Source organism: Acinonyx jubatus, chromosome E1, assembly GCF_027475565.1.
Source record: "Acinonyx jubatus isolate Ajub_Pintada_27869175 chromosome E1, VMU_Ajub_asm_v1.0, whole genome shotgun sequence".
Classification (NCBI taxonomy): domain Eukaryota; kingdom Metazoa; phylum Chordata; class Mammalia; order Carnivora; family Felidae; genus Acinonyx; species Acinonyx jubatus.
This window is the reverse complement of record NC_069397.1, coordinates 45757887-45776913: the sequence shown is the minus strand read 5'-3', so window position 1 is coordinate 45776913 and position 19027 is coordinate 45757887. Positions and strand designations below refer to the sequence as shown.

The window sequence follows — 19027 nt, the reverse complement described above, 5'->3', positions numbered from 1 at the left end:
GGGGACAAAGCATAAGAGACTCATAAATGTGGAGAACAAACAGAGGATTACTGGAGGGGGTGTAGAAGGGGGGATGGGCTAAATGGGTAAGGGGCATTAAGGAATATACTCCTGAAATCATTGTTGCACTATACGCTAACTAATTTGGATGTAAATTAAAAAAATAAAATAAAAAAAAAGGAGAGCTTGCTATTTACAACATGGGTAGACTTAGAGAGTATCACACTAAGTGAATTAAGTCAGAGAAAGACAAATACCATACGATTTCACTTATATATGGAATCCAAAAAACAAAGCAAAAGAACAAACAGAAAAAGAAGAAAAAGATGCATAAATACAGAGAACTGATGGTTTCTATACAGGAAGTAGTAGGGGGATGGGCAAAATGGGTAAAGAGGAGTGGGAGGCACACAGGCTTCCAGTTATGGACTGAAAAGTCCCAGGGATGAAAGGAACCTCATAGGGAATATAGTCAACAGAATTAATAATAATGTATGGTGACAAATGGTAACTATACTTGGGGTGAGCATAGCGTAACATATATAGTTGTCAAATCACTATGTTGTACACCTGAAACTAATGTAATATTGTGTCAACTATACTTCAATTAAAAAAAAAATCAAAATAACAAAAAAAAAAAAAATGGAAAAATATTCCATGCTCCTGGATAGGAAAAACAAATATTGTTAAAATGTCAATACAACCCAAGGCAATTTACATATTCAATGCAATCCCTATCAAAGTAACACCAGCATTCTTCACAGAGCTAGAACAAATAATCCTACAATCTGTATGGAAACAGAAAAGACCCCAGAGAGCCAAAGCAATCTTGAAAAAGAAAACCAAAGCTACAGGCATCACAATCCCGGACTTCAAGCTGTACTACAAAGCTGTAATCATCAAGACAGTATGGTACTGGCACAAAAACAGACACTCAGATCAATTCAACAGAACAGAGAATCCAGGAATGGACCCACAAACGTATGGCCAACTCATCTTCGACAAAGCAGGAAAAGAATATCCAATGGCATAAGGACAGTCTCTTCAACAAATGGTGCTGGGGAAACAGGACAGCCACATGCAGAAGAATGAACCTGGACCACTTTCTTACACCAGACACAAAAATAAACTCAAAATGGATGAAAGACCTCAATGTAAGACAGGAAGCCATCAAAATCCTCGAGGAGAAAGCAGGCAAAAACCTCCTTGATCTTGGCCACAGCAACTTCTTACTCAACACGTCTCCAGAGGCAAGGGAAACAAAAGCAAAAATGAACTACTGGGACCTCATCAAAATAAAAGCCTTCTGCACAGCGAAGGAAACAATCTGCAAGACTAAAAGGCAACCGACGGAGTGGGAGAAGATATTTGCAAATGACACATCAGATAAAGGGTTAGTATCCAAAATCTATAAAGAACTTATCAAACTCAACACCCAAAACACAAATAATCCAGTGAAGAAATAGGCAAAAGACATGAATAGACACTCCTCCAAAGAAGACATCCAGATGGCCAACTGACACATGAAAAAATGCTCAACATCATTCATCATCAGGGAAATACAAATCAAAGCCACAATGAGATACCACCCCACACCTGTCAGAATGGCTAACGTTAACAACTCAGGCAACAACAGATGTTGGCAAGGATGTGGACAAAGAGGATCTCTTCTGCACTGCTGGTGGGAATGCAAACTGGTGAGCCCACTCTGGAAAACAGTATGGAGGTTCCTCAAAAACTGAAAATGGAACTACCCTAGACCCAGCAATTGCACTACTAGGTATTTATCCAAGGGGATACAGGGATGCTGTTTCAAAGGGCACATGCACCCCAATGTTTATAGCAGCGCTATTGACAATAGCCAAAGTATGGAAAGAGCCCACATGTCCACTGATGGATAAATGGATACAGAAGATGTGGTGTATATATATACAATGGAGTATTACTTGGCAATCAAAAAGAATGAAATCTTGCTGTTTGCAGCTATGTGGACGGAACTAGAGGGTATTATGCTAAGCAAAATTAGTCAGAGACAAATCTCATATGACTTCACTCATATGAGGGCTTTAAGACACAGAACAGATGAACATAAGGGAAGGGAAGCAAAAATAATATAGAAACAGGGAGGGGGCCAAAACATAAAAGACTCAGATATAGAGAACAAACAGAGGGTTACTAGAGGGGCTGTGGGAGGACGATAGGCTAAATGGGTAAGGGGCATTAAGGAATCTACTCCTGAAATAACTGTTGCACTATATGCTAAATAATTTGGATGTAAATTAAAAACATTTTTTTTTAATTAAAAAAAAGAAAACCACATAGATCGCCCTGCAAAAAAAAAAAAAAAAAAAAAAGCAAAATAAAATTACTCATATGCCTTGCCTGCTTCAGATTCTGTGCCCCGCCCCTCCACCCCACCCCTGCTTGTACGGTCTCTTTCAAAAATGAATAAACATTAAACATTTTTTTTCTTAATGTTTATTTATTTTTGAGAGAGAGAGAATGTTTATTTTTGAGAGAGAGAAAGACAGAGACCGTGACTGGGGGAGGGGGAGAGAGAGAGAGAGAGAGACACACACACAGAATCTGAATCAGGCTCCAGGCTCTGTGCTGTCAGCACAGAGACCAATGGGGGGCTCGAACCCACGAATGGTGAGATCATGACCCAAAGGGAAGTCAAACACTTAACCGACTGAGCCACCCAGGTGCCCCACTGTATGACTGTATTTTAAAAGAACATATGTGAGGGGTGCCTGGGTGGCTCAGTCAGTTGGGCATCTGACTTCAGCTCAGGTCACGATCTCACTGCTCGTGGGTTTGAGCCTTATGTCGGGCTCTGTGCTGACAGCTCAGAGCCTGGAGCCTTTCTCTGATTCTGTGTCTCCCTCTGTCTCTGCCTGCCCCTCTCCCGCTCACACACTGTCACTTTCTCTCAAAAATAAATAAACTTTAAAAACAAATAAAGAACATATGCGATGCACATTTGCATATCCGTAAGTAAAGAAATCAAAATGTTAATGGTGATTTTCTCTAGGTCAGAGGTTGGCAAACTATGGCCCAAGGTCCAAATCTGACTCACCAACTGTTTTTGTAAATAAAATGTGTGTGTGTGTGTGTGTGTGTGTGTGTGTGTGTGTTTTAAGATTTTATTTTTAAGCAATCTCTACATTCATCATGGGGCTCAAACTCACGACTCTGAGATCAAGAGTTGCATGCTGTACCGACTAAGCTAGCCAGGTGTGCCTAGCTTGTGTTTTACTGGAATATACTCATACAAATAGGTGCGAGAATTGTAGAAATGCTGTTCTGTGAGTATATTTCTGAGCTACGAGTCCTGGTTGATACCATAATAAAAAACTTATAGGTCAAATTGTTTTGTCTAACTTTTCAATGCTTAATATTTAATCAGCTTTATAATGTTATTAGAGAGCTGTACTAAAATAGTTCTGAAATTGAGGGAATATCCACTTTGCTCCCTTAGAAATCTACAATACATAAACTTCCCACAAACAAAACAGACTTATGACTCCTCCTCTACAAATGACTATTTATCCCTTCTTCAATTTAATGAAAGACTTCACCATAAACTTACTCCTCACTTTGAAGGTATGAGAATGTATCCTGAAAACTCAGTTACTAAAGCGGTTAACTGACATAATCACACTAAAAATGGAAAATTCACCTTGCACAAACTCCATGCAACGTATTTCAAGACACTGCATATTTTAAAATGTCTGACGTTCATTTGATGTCTCTTAAAATCCAGCAAACACATCTTTTTATGCTCTCCTTTTCCACAACCCAGAGCAACAGGGCCATTTTCACATCAACATGTTTAAAATATGTGAATCTCACTCCATAACTTCATATTTTACACGAAGAGCATCTAAGATCTAATACTCAAAATTCATAACATGGTCCACAATTTCTCTACTACCTAAACTAAATTTGTCATCAACTTGACTCCAGGCGAATTCATTTTTACCTGAGTCCATTTTTTCTTCAGTTTCTTGGATGACAAAGAAACTCATATGCTGTTTCTTTTTGATAAAATTTCTCCAAAATTTCATGCTTAGTTAACATTTGGCACTTTTAATTTGTCAGACTGAAAGTGACACACTCAAATTTCCTTATAATTTTTAGACTGTTTTAGGATATACTGTTTTATTACTGAAAAGTCTCTGGACTTGTCTACTACAAGCATTAATAAGCATCTATAATAAACATATATGACATTTCATAAATAAGGGGGAACCCTGGGTAGGAAAAAATGGGTGAAGATGGTCAAAAGGTACAAATTTCCAGTTAAGTCATGGGAATAAAATATACAGCATGACTATAGTTAATACTATAAGTTGCTAAGAGAATAGATCTTAACAGTTGTCATCACTATCTATGGTGACAAATATTAACTAGACTTTTATTGGGACAGTCATTTCACAACACATGTAAACATAAAATCCATAGATTGTATATCTGAAACTAACATAATGTTACATGTTCATTATATCTCAATTAAAAAAATAAGATTCATAGCCCAGAAATTGAAGCCTAAGTTAGATGCCTATGAATGTATACGGTGACAGTTATCTGATGACTTAAATCCAAATATAAAAGGAAGTTACCATAGCCCTTAATGACACCAAACCAAAACACCTCAGCCTGGCTTTTCTCTCAACCTTTTCTCTTTTGCCTTAACTGCATTATAACCCGAATAGTTAAAATCTGAAAACAACTCACTTCTTACAGATGCAACCTTTCTACACGGTAGTTGCTATCACAGAACACCATTTCTAAAATCATAGTCCCTTCCATCTTCTGTCAATCCACCTGACTCTCTTCCTTCAAGAAGCATTCTTTTGTTACTTTCAATTGACTCTGGTCATTCTGTTACTTCGCTCATCCCAGTGGCAAGTACATGCCTTTAGTCTACTGTCTAACCTTCCATATTGAGGTTCTTTGAACATTAATTCCTTGGATTTCAATGTCTATTCTTTGGAACCAAAGTACTAATGCTCAAAGGGATTTCTCAGATGGTTTTGCTGAATTCTCCAATTTCACATGTTAAGAAACGGGCTCAGGAAAGACAAGGGCCTTGTCCAAAGTCACATAGCCAGTAGCAGAGTCTGGATGAGAATTTGGCCACTGGATTCCCAATTTAATATACTTAATGACTATCCAGCATTCCTGTTCTTCCATTAAAAAAATACAAACCACAACTTATTTTGGGCTTGGTGTTTTGAGAAGCTCTAAAATACTAAGATGAATATGAATAATTTTACTATGTATTTCACTTACTTGTCTTACTGATTGGCTGCCTCCCCAAGCAGAATACAAGCTCCATGAGGGAAGGGATTGGTGTCTATTTTGTTAACCACTATAACACCACTGCGTGGCACAGGGAAAGCACTAAATATTTGCTGAATGAGTCTGGTGTGGCTACTGTCCCTGGAACTCACAGTTTATAAAACAAACATACTCAAAATCACTACACAATGTGAGAATAGTATTACCAAAATAAGATGAGAAGGCCACAGTGTAGAAATAGAGCCTCAGAATCTAGGCATGTGGGGGAGGCTGGGCTTTGTAGGGTGAATCTGCCAGGAATAGAGATGAAGAAAGAGCACCCCAGCCGAAGAAACAACATGAAGGCAGAAAAGAGCATGACAACTAAGGTAGGCAGGACAGGAAGTGGGATGAAGGACAGCAAGGTACGAGGCTCAAAATGGGCCTCAAAGATATTCAGGCTTACTGTGTATGAGCAGCAGACTCTTGGAAATGTAGCCTGATGCCTGGAAGAAGAACTGCCACTGGATATACTGACTTGTTGCTTGAAACCATGAAAAGAGTGAGTCATCCAGTTTAGGAAAACTATACTTAGGGGGTAACCTGAATGTGAGTAGACTATCAAGTTGCATTCAGAATTCTCTTCTCAGGGTATCAGGTCCCACATGTTATATGACAAACTTGCTCATGTGCCTATAACTCCTACTTGTTTGATTTCAGGTAACTGTTCATATTTAGGTTAATCATGGTATACTCTGGAAGTTCAATTCTAAGGTCGAGTTACAACTCTCTCTATTCTTCTCGACTGTAAACATTCCTAAGAATAACTATTTTTATTTTCATAGTTGTATGCTGAATAACAGGTATCTGAAGTTTACTTACCATTACTTCTTAGAGAAAAGGTGTGTGCTGTGTCTCCGAGTCTAATTACTTCACCAGTGGATTCTGTTTCATCTCCATCCCAAGAGGGGCCCAAAGCCTCAGATGACAAGGAGCACCTGAAAGAATTCCCTTACTTACTTGGGCCCAGCCTAACCAGAGGGCCCCTCCTGACGAAAGCTGCTTTAAACAGCCTGCCTATGAGTATTCAGACTGCTCATTGCTACGTGCAGAAAAAGGGCAAGACACTCCCTTCTGTTGCTTATCACTTTTTGGTGTTTATCTGTTTTAACTCATACACGTATGGTAGAAATAGCCGTGTAGAAAGTGTCAAGGATTAAATGCATAGGGGAATACACACAGAGAACAATAAACATTGGATACTCTACGGGTGTGGGGGTGGAATCTGGGTAGGGTATGAATTTTGCATTAAATATCCTTGCATTGTTTCACTTTTGCACTGTAAGAAAAATCCAATAATAAAAAATAAAGTCAAGAAATTCATCTCATGGTGGTCTCCTTTAAGACAGGTTTTCCACAATGTACTATACCTAAACAGGAAGATATTGCCTGTGTCTTTCAAATCATGACAAATTCCATAAAAAAAAGGGAAAGTCATACATTTAAAAGTCATAGCATTATGTTCAACCCGTAGGTAGAACTACCATCAAATCTGTAATGACATTATATTTTGTCTATAAAAGTTGCAGGTATTTTAAAACTCTGATATTTGTTAATGAGTTAATGTTACTGATTCATGAGGATACAGTAACGAGCAATTTTATACTGCCGGTGAGTGTATAAACTGTCATGGCCTTTTCGGAAAGCAGTCTGGCAACTTTTAATAGGTTTACAACATTCATACTCTTTGGATGTAGCTTAAAGAGCAAACAAAAGCATGTATCACATTTTCAAAAACTATAAAAAAACTCAGAAACATCCACCTCCACTTTAGAGGAGTGGTTTAGCCCATTGTGAAGCACCTATATGGTTTGTTATACAGGGATTAAAAATTATTACAAAGAATTTAACAACTCGGAAAAAGACTTGATATGTAAAATTTTTAAATGCGGGAAACAAAACTATGTAAACAATATGACTAAGTAAAAAAAAAAAAAAACATTATAAAAAAGACTCAAGTATAACAAAACATTAACAAGCCTTTGTTTAGTTCTGAATGGTAGAGCTCATCTTTTTTTTTTTCACTTGTTTTTTATTTCTTCGTACTTTCCAGGATTTCTACAGGGAACATAAACTATTTTGATGACCAAGGGAAAAATAAAAAAATATGCAGGTGCACTTAACCAACTAAGCCACCCAGGCGCCCCACTAAAGACGTATTTTGGAAAGGGGCACCTGGGTGACTCAGTTAAGCATCCGACTCCAGCTAAGGTCATGACCTCACTCACTGCTCATGAGTTTGAGCCCTGCGTTGGGCTCTGTGCTGACAGCTCAGAGCCTGGAGCCTGCTTCCAATTCTGCATCTTCCTTTCTCTGTCCCTCTCCCACTCACGCTCCCTTTTCTCTCAACAATAAATAAATGTTTAAAAAAAAAATTGTTTTTTTAAAAAGACGTATTTTGGAATAAAAGAACTAACTAGGAAGAAGAAAACACACAGGTGTTTAATACTGAGACTTAAGTATTACATATAGCTCAAGGTTCTTAAAATTCCATCAGGGAGATTTAAAATATGAGAAGGGGGGTGCCTGGGTGGCGCAGTCGGTTGGGCGTCCGACTTCAGCCAGGTCACGATCTCGCGGTCCGTGAGTTCGAGCCCCGCGTCAGGCTCTGGGCTGATGGTTCGGAGCCTGGAGCCTGTTTCCGATTCTGTGTCTCCCTCTCTCTCTGCCCCTCCCCCGTTCATGCTCTGTCTCTCTCTGTCCCAAAATAAATAAAAAACGTTGAAAAATAAATAAATAAATAAAGTAAAATATGAGAAGGTACTGAGATTTTCCCATCAGTTTGTTTTGTTTTTTGCTGCCATTGTGGTATATTGTGTGCCAATTCTTAGAAGGAAAAAGCATAACTTGTTTTGATTAAATTCATAGACATTGAGTGCTACCTCCCAAAAGAAACCTTTTTCCATGATGATTTGGATTCCTTAGTACTTTCTGGCTCTTCTAAAGGTTCTCCTTGACGGAATTCTTTAAAACTCTGTCCAGTTTCACCTGTTTAGCATAGATAAAAACAACACCAAAAAACCTCTCAATTAATAATGCTATTTTTATATGGGGGTGGGTAGAGGTAAGAACAGTTAAGCACCCTCATCTTCTCCTGGTAAACTGGGCTTTTGTGAACACGAAATTAGAAAGAACCAAATTATCACCTGTGAAGACCATGTGTTACTTGGGTAACAGAAGCAAGATAAATGCTGCTTTAAAAGCAAGGTCTACAGTTGTACTAGCAATGTTTTATTTTTTAAGATAGGTGGTAGGTTTATTTTTTATTGTTTATAACCTCCCTGTTCAGTAAGGGATGTCTGAAGCAAGAGGACTAGGCTGTGGCTTCAGAACACAACTGTGAGCCTCAAGCTCCAAGACTATCCCTCCCAGGCTAAGAGTCAGAGTTCATCAAAGCTTGGCTGAAGTTCTCTTTCAGACTATCCTTTTTCAACTCAACATTTCTGAGGAATACACTTTCGCCAGCAGCAACACACTGGGGAACTGATTTCAGGAGGTACGTGGGTGAAACTTCCTATGATTCAGATTGACGCCTCTGAATATTCCCATCCCCGTTTCTAGAGATTTCTCTATTTGAGCATCTACCTTCATTTTTTTCTATTTCTGTATTCAAAATAACCGACACTGTAATAACATCAGTTAACATTCACTGCGCAGTGACTCGGAGCTAGGCTTGGAACTAAACTATTTATATATCTACTTACTCAACCATCACTATAGCCATGGAAGAATTTCAAACGAAAACACTGAGGCTTAGAGAGCTTCAAACAATGAGAGGCAGAACTTGGCATTGACGCAAAGTCTGCTTTCAAATCCCTGTTCTTCAGTGGTAAGTTAATGATAATGCTAGCTCAGGTACCAGGAAAAAGCTGCTCTGTACATGATGTGACTCATGATAATAAAGACTGACTTCCCATTATTAACTGGCATTTTGAAGAATCTGATTAGCTCTAGGTAATACTGCCCTATCAACTTGGACCTGCAAAGGTGAGAATCACACTTCAGAAAACACCACCCAACCACAGTACTACTGCACTGGGAGGTCCCACCTCTGCAACCCCCTCCTAGCAGCACTAAGCTCACCACATTCTACTGACCTCCCCTGGAAATCTCCCTCCCGCATGCCCTGCCTCCATGTCTCACTATTACCAGACTCACATTTAAGTATCTCTCAGTTCTGCCCTCCTCTCGCCATCCCCACTGCCCTACCCATGGTAAAGCCACTACCATTCCTCTTCTACCTGCAATCAAGCACTACATTGTAAAAACTGCTGCTGTTAGTGTAAAACTTCAAATTAATCAATTTCCACCAAAGGTAGTTTTCCATCTCTTAATCTTGTTGCTAAAATGGTTAAAGCCACCAAGCCTCAAAATACCTAAGTAGCCTTGAATTAGGTAAATTTCACATGTCTTTCACTCTCCCCCAATTCTCCTATAATGGTTTTTATTGTTTAACAGTCCCCCCCCACCCCCGAGGGATACGTTCCAAGACCCCCAGAGGATGCCTGAAACCACAGATAAGATTAAACCTACATATACTATGTCTTTTTCCTATACATACATATGATAAAGTTTAACTTCTAGATTAGGCACATTAAGATAAGCAATAGCTAATAAAATTGAACGATTATAACAACATACTATAACAAAAGTTATAGAAATGTGGTCTCTCAAAATATCTTATTGTACTGTACTCACCTTCTTGTGATGATGTGGGATGATAAGATGCCTACATGATGAGACGAAGTGAGCTGAATGACACAGGCATTGTGATGTAGCATTAGGCTATTAATGACCGACCTTCTGACAATACCTCAAGAGGATCATCTGCTTCTGGACCAAGGGGGACTGCGAGTGGAAAGCAAAACTGCATCTAGGGGGACTACTGTATGCAGTTATGGCTGTCTTCCTGACTTAAGTCAGAAACTTAGGTTTCTTTGAGAGCAATAGAACATGGCATGCAATTATGAATCCTCCCAGCGTACCGAGGCTGGTACATATTTAACAGATATTAAACACTCAAAACACTCCACACGCAGAACACTCAAGTGTTTGAAATAAGAAATATCCCCTGTGGCAGTTTTTCCCTCCAGGCCAGACCTACATATGCCTTTAAATCTTTTCAGCAACGATAAAAGGTAGAAAACTATCACTAAAGAGTTTAAGGTCAGATGTTATCACAACCACGTGAGAAGGAGGAACGATGAGCCTACCCACATTTTTTTGTCTTCATTCATATCAGAATTTATGTTGTTTGTTATTGCTGCTGAAAACTTAGAACTGGATTACTCAAAGGCTAAAATAAAACTTTCAGGCTGTCACAAACCTAAACATAGGTTAAAGACAAAAACACTCCAATTCCTCCTGTTAATGCTTTAGCAATATCCAAATTTATAACAAAAATGGAAGTTCTGACAGGAAATTTTGGAATAAGTCATTTCATGCAATAATAGGACAGTAAGCAACTTTAATCAGAACTTTTTATAGATTAGCACATCCAAACTGACAAAGGACATGATGATAGTCTAAGATAGTTTTTTCCAACCACTTAGAAGAGTTAAGAAGTGAGATTTAATTTACCAGGTATATGCATTAGTTATTCAAATTACAATTTTAAAACTTACTTTTTTCGTGAGATGTCTCACTGATGTGTTCTGTAAGATACTCCAGCAACCCATCGAAGATTTCTAGCAGATTCTTAATAGATTCTTTATCTCCCTTCACTATATTTTCTCCTAAACACAGGATAAAAAGCTATTAAAAATATTAACGAAGAAACTTAAGAGTCTCAAAGTTTCAAAACAAATATACCACTGTGTAAATACTGTTCAGATAAAAGAATTACAAACTAATTCAGGAAAACGAATAATATTATAAATATTAAAAACATGAATGTCTTGATACCTAATTATATTTGAAGAAACAAAGGAAGCAGTCTTGAATATAATGTTTGGTAATTAATTAGCATATTCCTTCCTTTACCAAGAAACAAAATAAGTAGACTTAATAAAACATCCTCTGGTAAGATTTATACCAAGATATAAAGTATCTAAGCAGAACTTTTTTAGGCTGGTGAAAAAAAATGGCAGGAGGCAACACAGTTTCAGATCGTGGGATCCTACTTCTAGATGGTGGTTTGTTCTGAAGATAACAGCAGTAGAGTAACATCAAAACAAAGAACTTGTTGGGATACTTTCATCAGGAATTCCTCATTTTTTCTATTTGTTAACTCCTATTCATTTTATATAGGTCATGTCATTTTTCTTAATTTAAAAACTGCCTATGTGGGATGCCTGGGTGGCTCAGTTAGTTAAGTGTCTGACTCTTGACTTCAGCTCAGGTCATGATCCCAGGGTCGTGGGATCGAGCACCCCCCCCTCCCCCCGGCCATGTCAGGAGTGGAACCTGCTTGAGATTCTCTCTCCCTCTCCTTACGCCCCTCCCCTGCTCAGACCCAGGTGCTCTCGCTCTCTCTCTCAAAAAATAAATAAAATACTAATTTAAAAAACTTGTCCATTCATACAAATTTCCAATTTATACAGCTTTGTATACAGTTTGTATAACTTCCAGTTATAAATCAGAGATGAAAAATAAGGCATAGGGAATAACATCAATAACATTGTAATAGCGTTGTAAGGTAGTGGTTGGTTACTACACTTATTACAGCGAGCACTGTGTAATATATAGAACTGTCCAATCGCTATGTTGTACATCTGAAACTAATATAATTTCATATGTCAAATAAACTTCAATAATAAATTTTCTTAAAAACACTGGCCATGCACGTAAAACTTTTTAATCTCACCTCAGTCCCAACTTCTCCAGCCTCACCTCCCACCACATCCACTTTACACCCAGGAGTTACTCTTTAAACAATTCCTGGCACAATACTTGTCTCATAATAAATTTTTAATACATGCTAAATTGATATGTTGACAAGAAATGGGTGGTAAAAGCATGGAAACTTAGCATGCTTAGTATCACCTAAAATGGACTCTAATCAACATCAGGTATGGATGGAATGTAACTCTTGAGACAGCTGGGTTGTCCTTTGGGAGGTCACGCCTGCATTCTCTTAAGTTCAAACCAGTAAGGGAAAGACACAATGGAAACTCGATATTTGAGAGAATCTAGCCATTCAAAATTTCACTCCTGATGCAAAACAAACCTAAACCAGAAATATGATGTTTTACAAAATTACCAATACAGATAGACAGTATTTGACAATTTTTTTTTTTTTTTTTTTGGTTTAAAGCAAACAAATCTTCTTAAGCCTTGTTTTTCTGGCTTAACGAGATACACAAGTATACCCCAAGGGCATACTCCGGACTTCTCAGTTGCCAGGATGGGGAGCATCCTCTGCCAACCCAGCAACTAAGACCGCCCACCAAAATGCAGTGTTTCATGGCACAGAAGAAAGTATTTTAAACTGAACAAGAACACAAGGAGTAAAAAGCTGCTCTGCAGTATACTGGAGGAGATAAGCAGTTCTGCAACTTTTCATGGGGTGGGTGAGAGTTGTTAGGAGCAGCTCTGCATTAAAAAGTTACATAAGCAGATACAACTATGCTATAGGTTTAAAAAGCACAAATACCAGAAATTACCCTATTCAAGTGATAAAGCAATTCTGAATTGCAAAAGAACAGGAAAACCCTGGGATTATCCTTCAAAATGAATTATCTTCAAACTAACTTACCATTTTTACTCCTAGAACTGCACTCAAAACTTAAGACAGAGTATTTTTGCAAAACTTGTCATCAACATCACATTGAGAGATGTGAGTGACCAATCCTGATTAACATTTAACTGCCCAAGAACAAACCAATGGTGTAAGCCTTCTCTAAGTGATTCAAATGTAGGTTCATATGCACAGATTCCCTCTTTTCCTTAGCTTGAAATAATTTACTGGAATAATCCTCATTTTCTATCTAGAATACAGGGATTTACAAATATATTTATATTTGGTATGTTTGGCTTTAGAATACAAGCATGATATACTCTATTTTGGAAAAAGTTTCAAAAACAATTTACAGTTTTATTTATTTTGAATAGAGAAAATATTCACGAGGCTTAAAATTCAGGGGCGCCTGGGTGGCTCAGTTGGTTGAGCATCCGACTCTTGATTTCAGCTCAGGTCATGATCTCACAGTTTGTGGGATGGAGCACCATGCCGGGCTCTGCGCTGACAGTGTGGTCTCTTTGGGATTCTCTCTCTCTCTCTCTGCCTGTCGCCCATTCATGCACTCTTTCTCTCAAAATAAATAAATAAACTTTTAAAAAACAAAATAAAATTCAAGAAGTATAAAAGTTATATAATGAAGTCTCATCCCACCCTTGTCCTGCAGCCCTGAAGTTCCTCTTACTGGAAGCAATTGGCATTACAGGTTTCTTGCACATGCTTTCAAAGAGTCCTTCTGCAAGCAATCAACTGCATATTTCCTCTCCTTACCTTTGTTTTTATAAGCAGCACCCTACTCTGCACATTATCATTGTTAAGTGCACATCTTTCTGACATTACACATATTGGAGACTGTTCCACTAATATGGAACATTGTACATAATGAGCATCATCAATCATCTTTTACAGTAGCAGAGTAATTCCCTGCATGGAGCTATCATAACTTATTTAACCTGTCCCTATTTAATGGATATTCAGATGTAGCTAATTCTTAGCTACTACAAACAAGCAGCATGTTAGCTTTAAAATAACAAAATAACAAAAAACATACCTTTAACTACCAGCCAGAATTCTTACATCTCAGACTCAGGTCCATCATAAATTCAATGTTTGACTCTCCTAAAAAAGCTCTCAAGAATGGCTGCCTTAACTCTACCAGTCAATTTGTCTTGGCTCAGTCTTGCCACTTGGCTTATATCATAAGTTTACTCATTTGGTTAACTAAACAATGTCTAGGATTCTACCCAACAAATTATTTTAGTCAAATGCAAAATTATCTGATGGTTAAGCATACACCGACCTGTTATGTGAGACAAGCTGACTTGCAGGTAATCCAAGGCCAGCGAATCAATTACTGCTTGTACATTGTGAGCTTCATCCTCTTGACTCCTGGGAATAGCTATGAGGTCTGTGGAAAAAAGGCTACACATTTTTCATCTGAGGGTCCAAGTTTTCATCTGTCTCTGACCAGGCTTCTGAGTCAGGTTAAGTGCTACAAAAGTAAGCTCTACCCAAACAGAACAGGCTATAAAATTCAGATAAAGCTAACAGGGCCTGAATTCCACACAGCACCTTTAGTGGTTGAATACTTAGTCAATCAACATATATATGAACATGCTCTACAATAAGCACCATGCTACAGAAAGATAAAGAGGTCCCTAAATTCAAGCAGGTGCTAATACTCTAGTAAGGGAAACAATAATGGAGTGAGACTTTAACCCATAATCATGGGCTGCTTTCCATGAGAGGAAAAAAACCCCACAACCTTCTGAAGGTAACCTAGTAGGAATTCATGGCATAATGATTTAAAAGGTCAGTATATAAGGGTGTCTGGGTGGCTTAGTTGGTTAAACGTCTGACTCTTAATTTTGGTTCAGGTCATGATCTCAGGGCTTCTGAGATGGCATGGAGCCTGCTTAGGATTCTCTCTCCCTTGTTCTCTCTCTGTCCCTCCCCCACTCATACACACACTCTCTAAATAAAAATAGAGGCCCCTGGGTGGCTCAGGTGGTTAAGTGTCCAACTCTTGATTCTGGCTCAGGTCATGATCTCACAGTTCCTGGGATTGAGCCCTGAATCAGGCTCCATGCTGACAGCATGGAGCCTGTCTCTCTGCCCCTCCCCGTGCATGCTCTCAAATAAATAAACTTGCACCAAAAACCATAAAATACCTAGTAATAAATCTAACCAAAATCTAACCAAAGACATGAAAAATCTATACACTGAAAACTACAGAAACCTTATGAAAGAAATTGAAGATGACACAAAAAAATGAAAAAATATTCCATACTCCTGGATAGGAAAAACAAATATTGTTAAATGTCAATACTACCCAAGGCAATTTACATATTCAATGCAATCCCTATCAAAGTAACACCAGCATTCTTCACAGAGCTAGAACAAATAATCCTACAATCTGTATGGAAACAGAAAAGACCCCAGAGAGCCAAAGCAATCTTGAAAAAGAAAACCAAAGCTACAGGCATCACAATCCCGGACTTCAAGCTGTACTACAAAGCTGTAATCATCAAGACAGTATGGTACTGGCACAAAAACAGACACTCAGATCAATTCAACAGAACAGAGAATCCAGGAATGGACCCACAAACGTATGGCCAACTCATCTTCGACAAAGCAGGAAAAGAATATCCAATGGCATAAGGACAGTCTCTTCAACAAATGGTGCTGGGGAAACAGGACAGCCACATGCAGAAGAATGAACCTGGACCACTTTCTTACACCAGACACAAAAATAAACTCAAAATGGATGAAAGACCTCAATGTAAGACAGGAAGCCATCAAAATCCTCGAGGAGAAAGCAGGCAAAAACCTCCTTGATCTTGGCCACAGCAACTTCTTACTCAACACGTCTCCAGAGGCAAGGGAAACAAAAGCAAAAATGAACTACTGGGACCTCATCAAAATAAAAGCCTTCTGCACAGCGAAGGAAACAATCTGCAAGACTAAAAGGCAACCGACGGAGTGGGAGAAGATATTTGCAAATGACACATCAGATAAAGGGTTAGTATCCAAAATCTATAAAGAACTTATCAAACTCAACACCCAAAACACAAATAATCCAGTGAAGAAATAGGCAAAAGACATGAATAGACACTCCTCCAAAGAAGACATCCAGATGGCCAACTGACACATGAAAAAATGCTCAACATCATTCATCATCAGGGAAATACAAATCAAAGCCACAATGAGATACCACCCCACACCTGTCAGAATGGCTAACGTTAACAACTCAGGCAACAACAGATGTTGGCAAGGATGTGGACAAAGAGCATCTCTTCTGCACTGCTGGTGGGAATGCAAACTGGTGAGCCCACTCTGGAAAACAGTATGGAGGTTCCTCAAAAAATTAAAAATAGAACTACCTTATGACCGAGCAATTGTGCTACTAGGTATTTATCCAAGGGATACAGGTGTGGTGTTTCAAAGGGGCACATGCACCCCAACGTTTATAGCAGCACTATCAACAATGGCCAAAGTGTGGAAACAGCCCAAATGTCTATCAACAGATGGATAAAGAAAATGTGGTGTATATATACATATGGTGTATGTGTACATATATATATCTATGTATACATACAAACGGGTATTACTCAGCAATCAAAAAGAATGAAATCTTGCCATTTGCTCCTATGTAGATGAAACTCGAGAATATTATGCTAAGCAGAATTAGAGAAACACAAATATCGTATGACTTCACTCATATGAGGAATTTAAGATACAAAACAGATGCATATAGGGAAGGGAAACAAAAATATAAAAACAGGGAGGGGAACAAAACATAAGAGACAAATATAGAGAACAAACAGAAGGTTGCTGGAGGGATTGTGGGAGGGGGGATGGGCTAAATGGGGAAGGGGCATTAAGAAATCTCCCGAAATCATTGTTGCACTATATGCTAACTTGGATGTTAATTAAAAAATAAAAATATAAAACAAAGTAAAACTTACTTTGAAATGCAAATAAACTTTAAAAAATTAAAAATAAATCAAAATAAACTTAAAAAAACCGAAAAGGTCAGTAAAGACCACAGTGAGGAAAGATTTTAACACTGAACTTATATTTGGAGTTTCTCCTCTGGCACTGAGGGAGATGAACGGGGGAAGGAAGAAAAAAGTACTTTATTTTTTAAGTTTTTCTTTTATTTATTTTGAGAGAGAGAGAGAGAGAGCGCGCGCAAGTGAGCAGGGAGGGGACAGACAGAGAGGGGCAGAGAGAGAATCCCAAGTTGGCTCCATGCTGTCAGCACAGAGCCCGATGTGGGGCTCAAACTCACAAACCTTGAGATCATGACTGGACCCAAAACCAAGAGTCAGATGCTCAACCGACTAAGCAACCGAGGTGCCCTGAAAAAAGTATTTTAAAAGACTGGTCTAATAACTATCGGCCTCTGTGCTCAAATGAAGGTTAAGACTAGCATCAAAGATACCAGCTAGAGGCCATCTCCATTATTCCAAGTGATGAGGGCACTAACTCATGGTAACAGTGGGAAAGGAAAAGAGACTACACAGAGCTTTAACACTAATGGTTATAGCAGAGACAGTAGAGATCTATGGATAAAGACTCTGAGCTACTCAACCAGGGATGCAGTACAATCATCAATTCATATCCATAATACTGGTTAAGCAACAGGACCCAACAAGTTTCCAAGTTCTACTCAATTTTAGAATTTTTGAAAATATATGTACAGAAAAGGTGTGACTTTCACAAGGTATTAGCCATAATTGACATAATGACCAAGACCACTCAAACTGATTTGAACAAGGCTGTTACTCTATGTGGGTCTTTATTATGGTAACGAATGCAACAGTTACATACAAATAAAATGTAAACAAAGAGAAAATACAGGATTTTATAAACACCACAGGATCTAACTTAAGGCACTCAAAACACCTGGCCTAACATATAGTCACTATTACTCCCACTTTTTAGTACCCTTACCTGGTACCTTTTCTCCTAAAATGGATTGATAAAGAGCAATAAAAACATTAGCATCACAGTCTTCCAGTTCTCGTATCCTCAGGTGTATGTGACATTTCAAAAGAAGGTTATTGGCAACGGTTATCCACTCTGTTAGGAAAGGAAAAAGATAAGTCTTATGTTAGGAAAGGAAAAAGATAAGCCTTAAATAGCAAAAGTCGACCCCACAAAGACAGACATTGAATGAAGCACAAGATAAGAAATTTGGTTACTATATAAGTTCAAAGGCCCTCCAAGGCATGAATTTTGAAAATACATTATTTAATTTCTAGCACTCTGGAAGTGCTAGAGTGCTAGAATTTCAATATAGTAAAAACTATGATGCAAATCCAATTTCTACCGTTTAAGCTAAAGTCCTAAGTTATGTACCCTTTTCTTATTTTACAAGTCACACAAAGCTGTTATTTAAAACATACGTATAAGTAAGCAAATATTATGTCATAAGCAAGACACTTTGTTAATAATAGTCTGAGGCTACCAGAAACTAATTAATGAATGCTGTTTCAAATTCCCAATAGCGTTAGTCATGTTTTTACCCAATTATCTTGTGCAAATCAGAATTTCTCTGGTGCCCAATAGGCTGATAAACGCAGGCTGTTAAGAAGTGAAGTAATGACACTAACACTACAACATTTGTTAGTTTTTAATTATATTTAATGTGTAAGAAATAAAACATAGAAAACACCTAAAAATGTCTCTAAATTCAGAGCTAGCACATTATCAACACTGAAGTTTCCTGTGCCACCGCAACCCACCCCCAGACACCGTTGGAATTATAGCAAGCACACTTCAAGGGTTTCTCGAACAATTTAGAAAGCTTGAAATATTTGCGCCCTGATATAATTAGCAACTAAAGAGAAAGTTCTGTTACTCTGTATCTGACATGCTCAGCAGGTTCTAAAAATGTGTCTGTGTATTCAAGGCACATTACCTCCCTCTTCCCAGAAATAAGTGAGAGTATCTTCCAAGAATCACGTTCTCTCTTCTCTCCCCGTGCCCAGTTCT

The 19027-nt window shown here is 38.3% G+C and overlaps 1 protein-coding gene across 3 annotated transcripts in view; it reads right to left on the bottom strand.

The window, feature by feature from the left end:
- Nucleotides 1-19027, bottom strand: part of CEP95 (centrosomal protein 95) — a 48766-nt gene that overhangs the window by 28980 nt on the left and 759 nt on the right. For all 3 annotated transcript variants that reach the window (XR_008294049.1, XM_053211815.1, XM_015072632.3), the window contains exons 2-6: nt 17984-18112; nt 14325-14432; nt 10971-11081; nt 8229-8334; nt 6169-6284 (exon numbers count right to left, since the gene is read on the bottom strand). Coding sequence is in view for 2 of the 3 variants with exons in the window: in XM_053211815.1 (XP_053067790.1) it covers nt 6169-6284; nt 8229-8334; nt 10971-11081; nt 14325-14432; nt 17984-18112 (570 nt within the window). In the remaining variant the exon portion in view is untranslated. The remainder of the gene's footprint in view (nt 1-6168; nt 6285-8228; nt 8335-10970; nt 11082-14324; nt 14433-17983; nt 18113-19027) is intronic.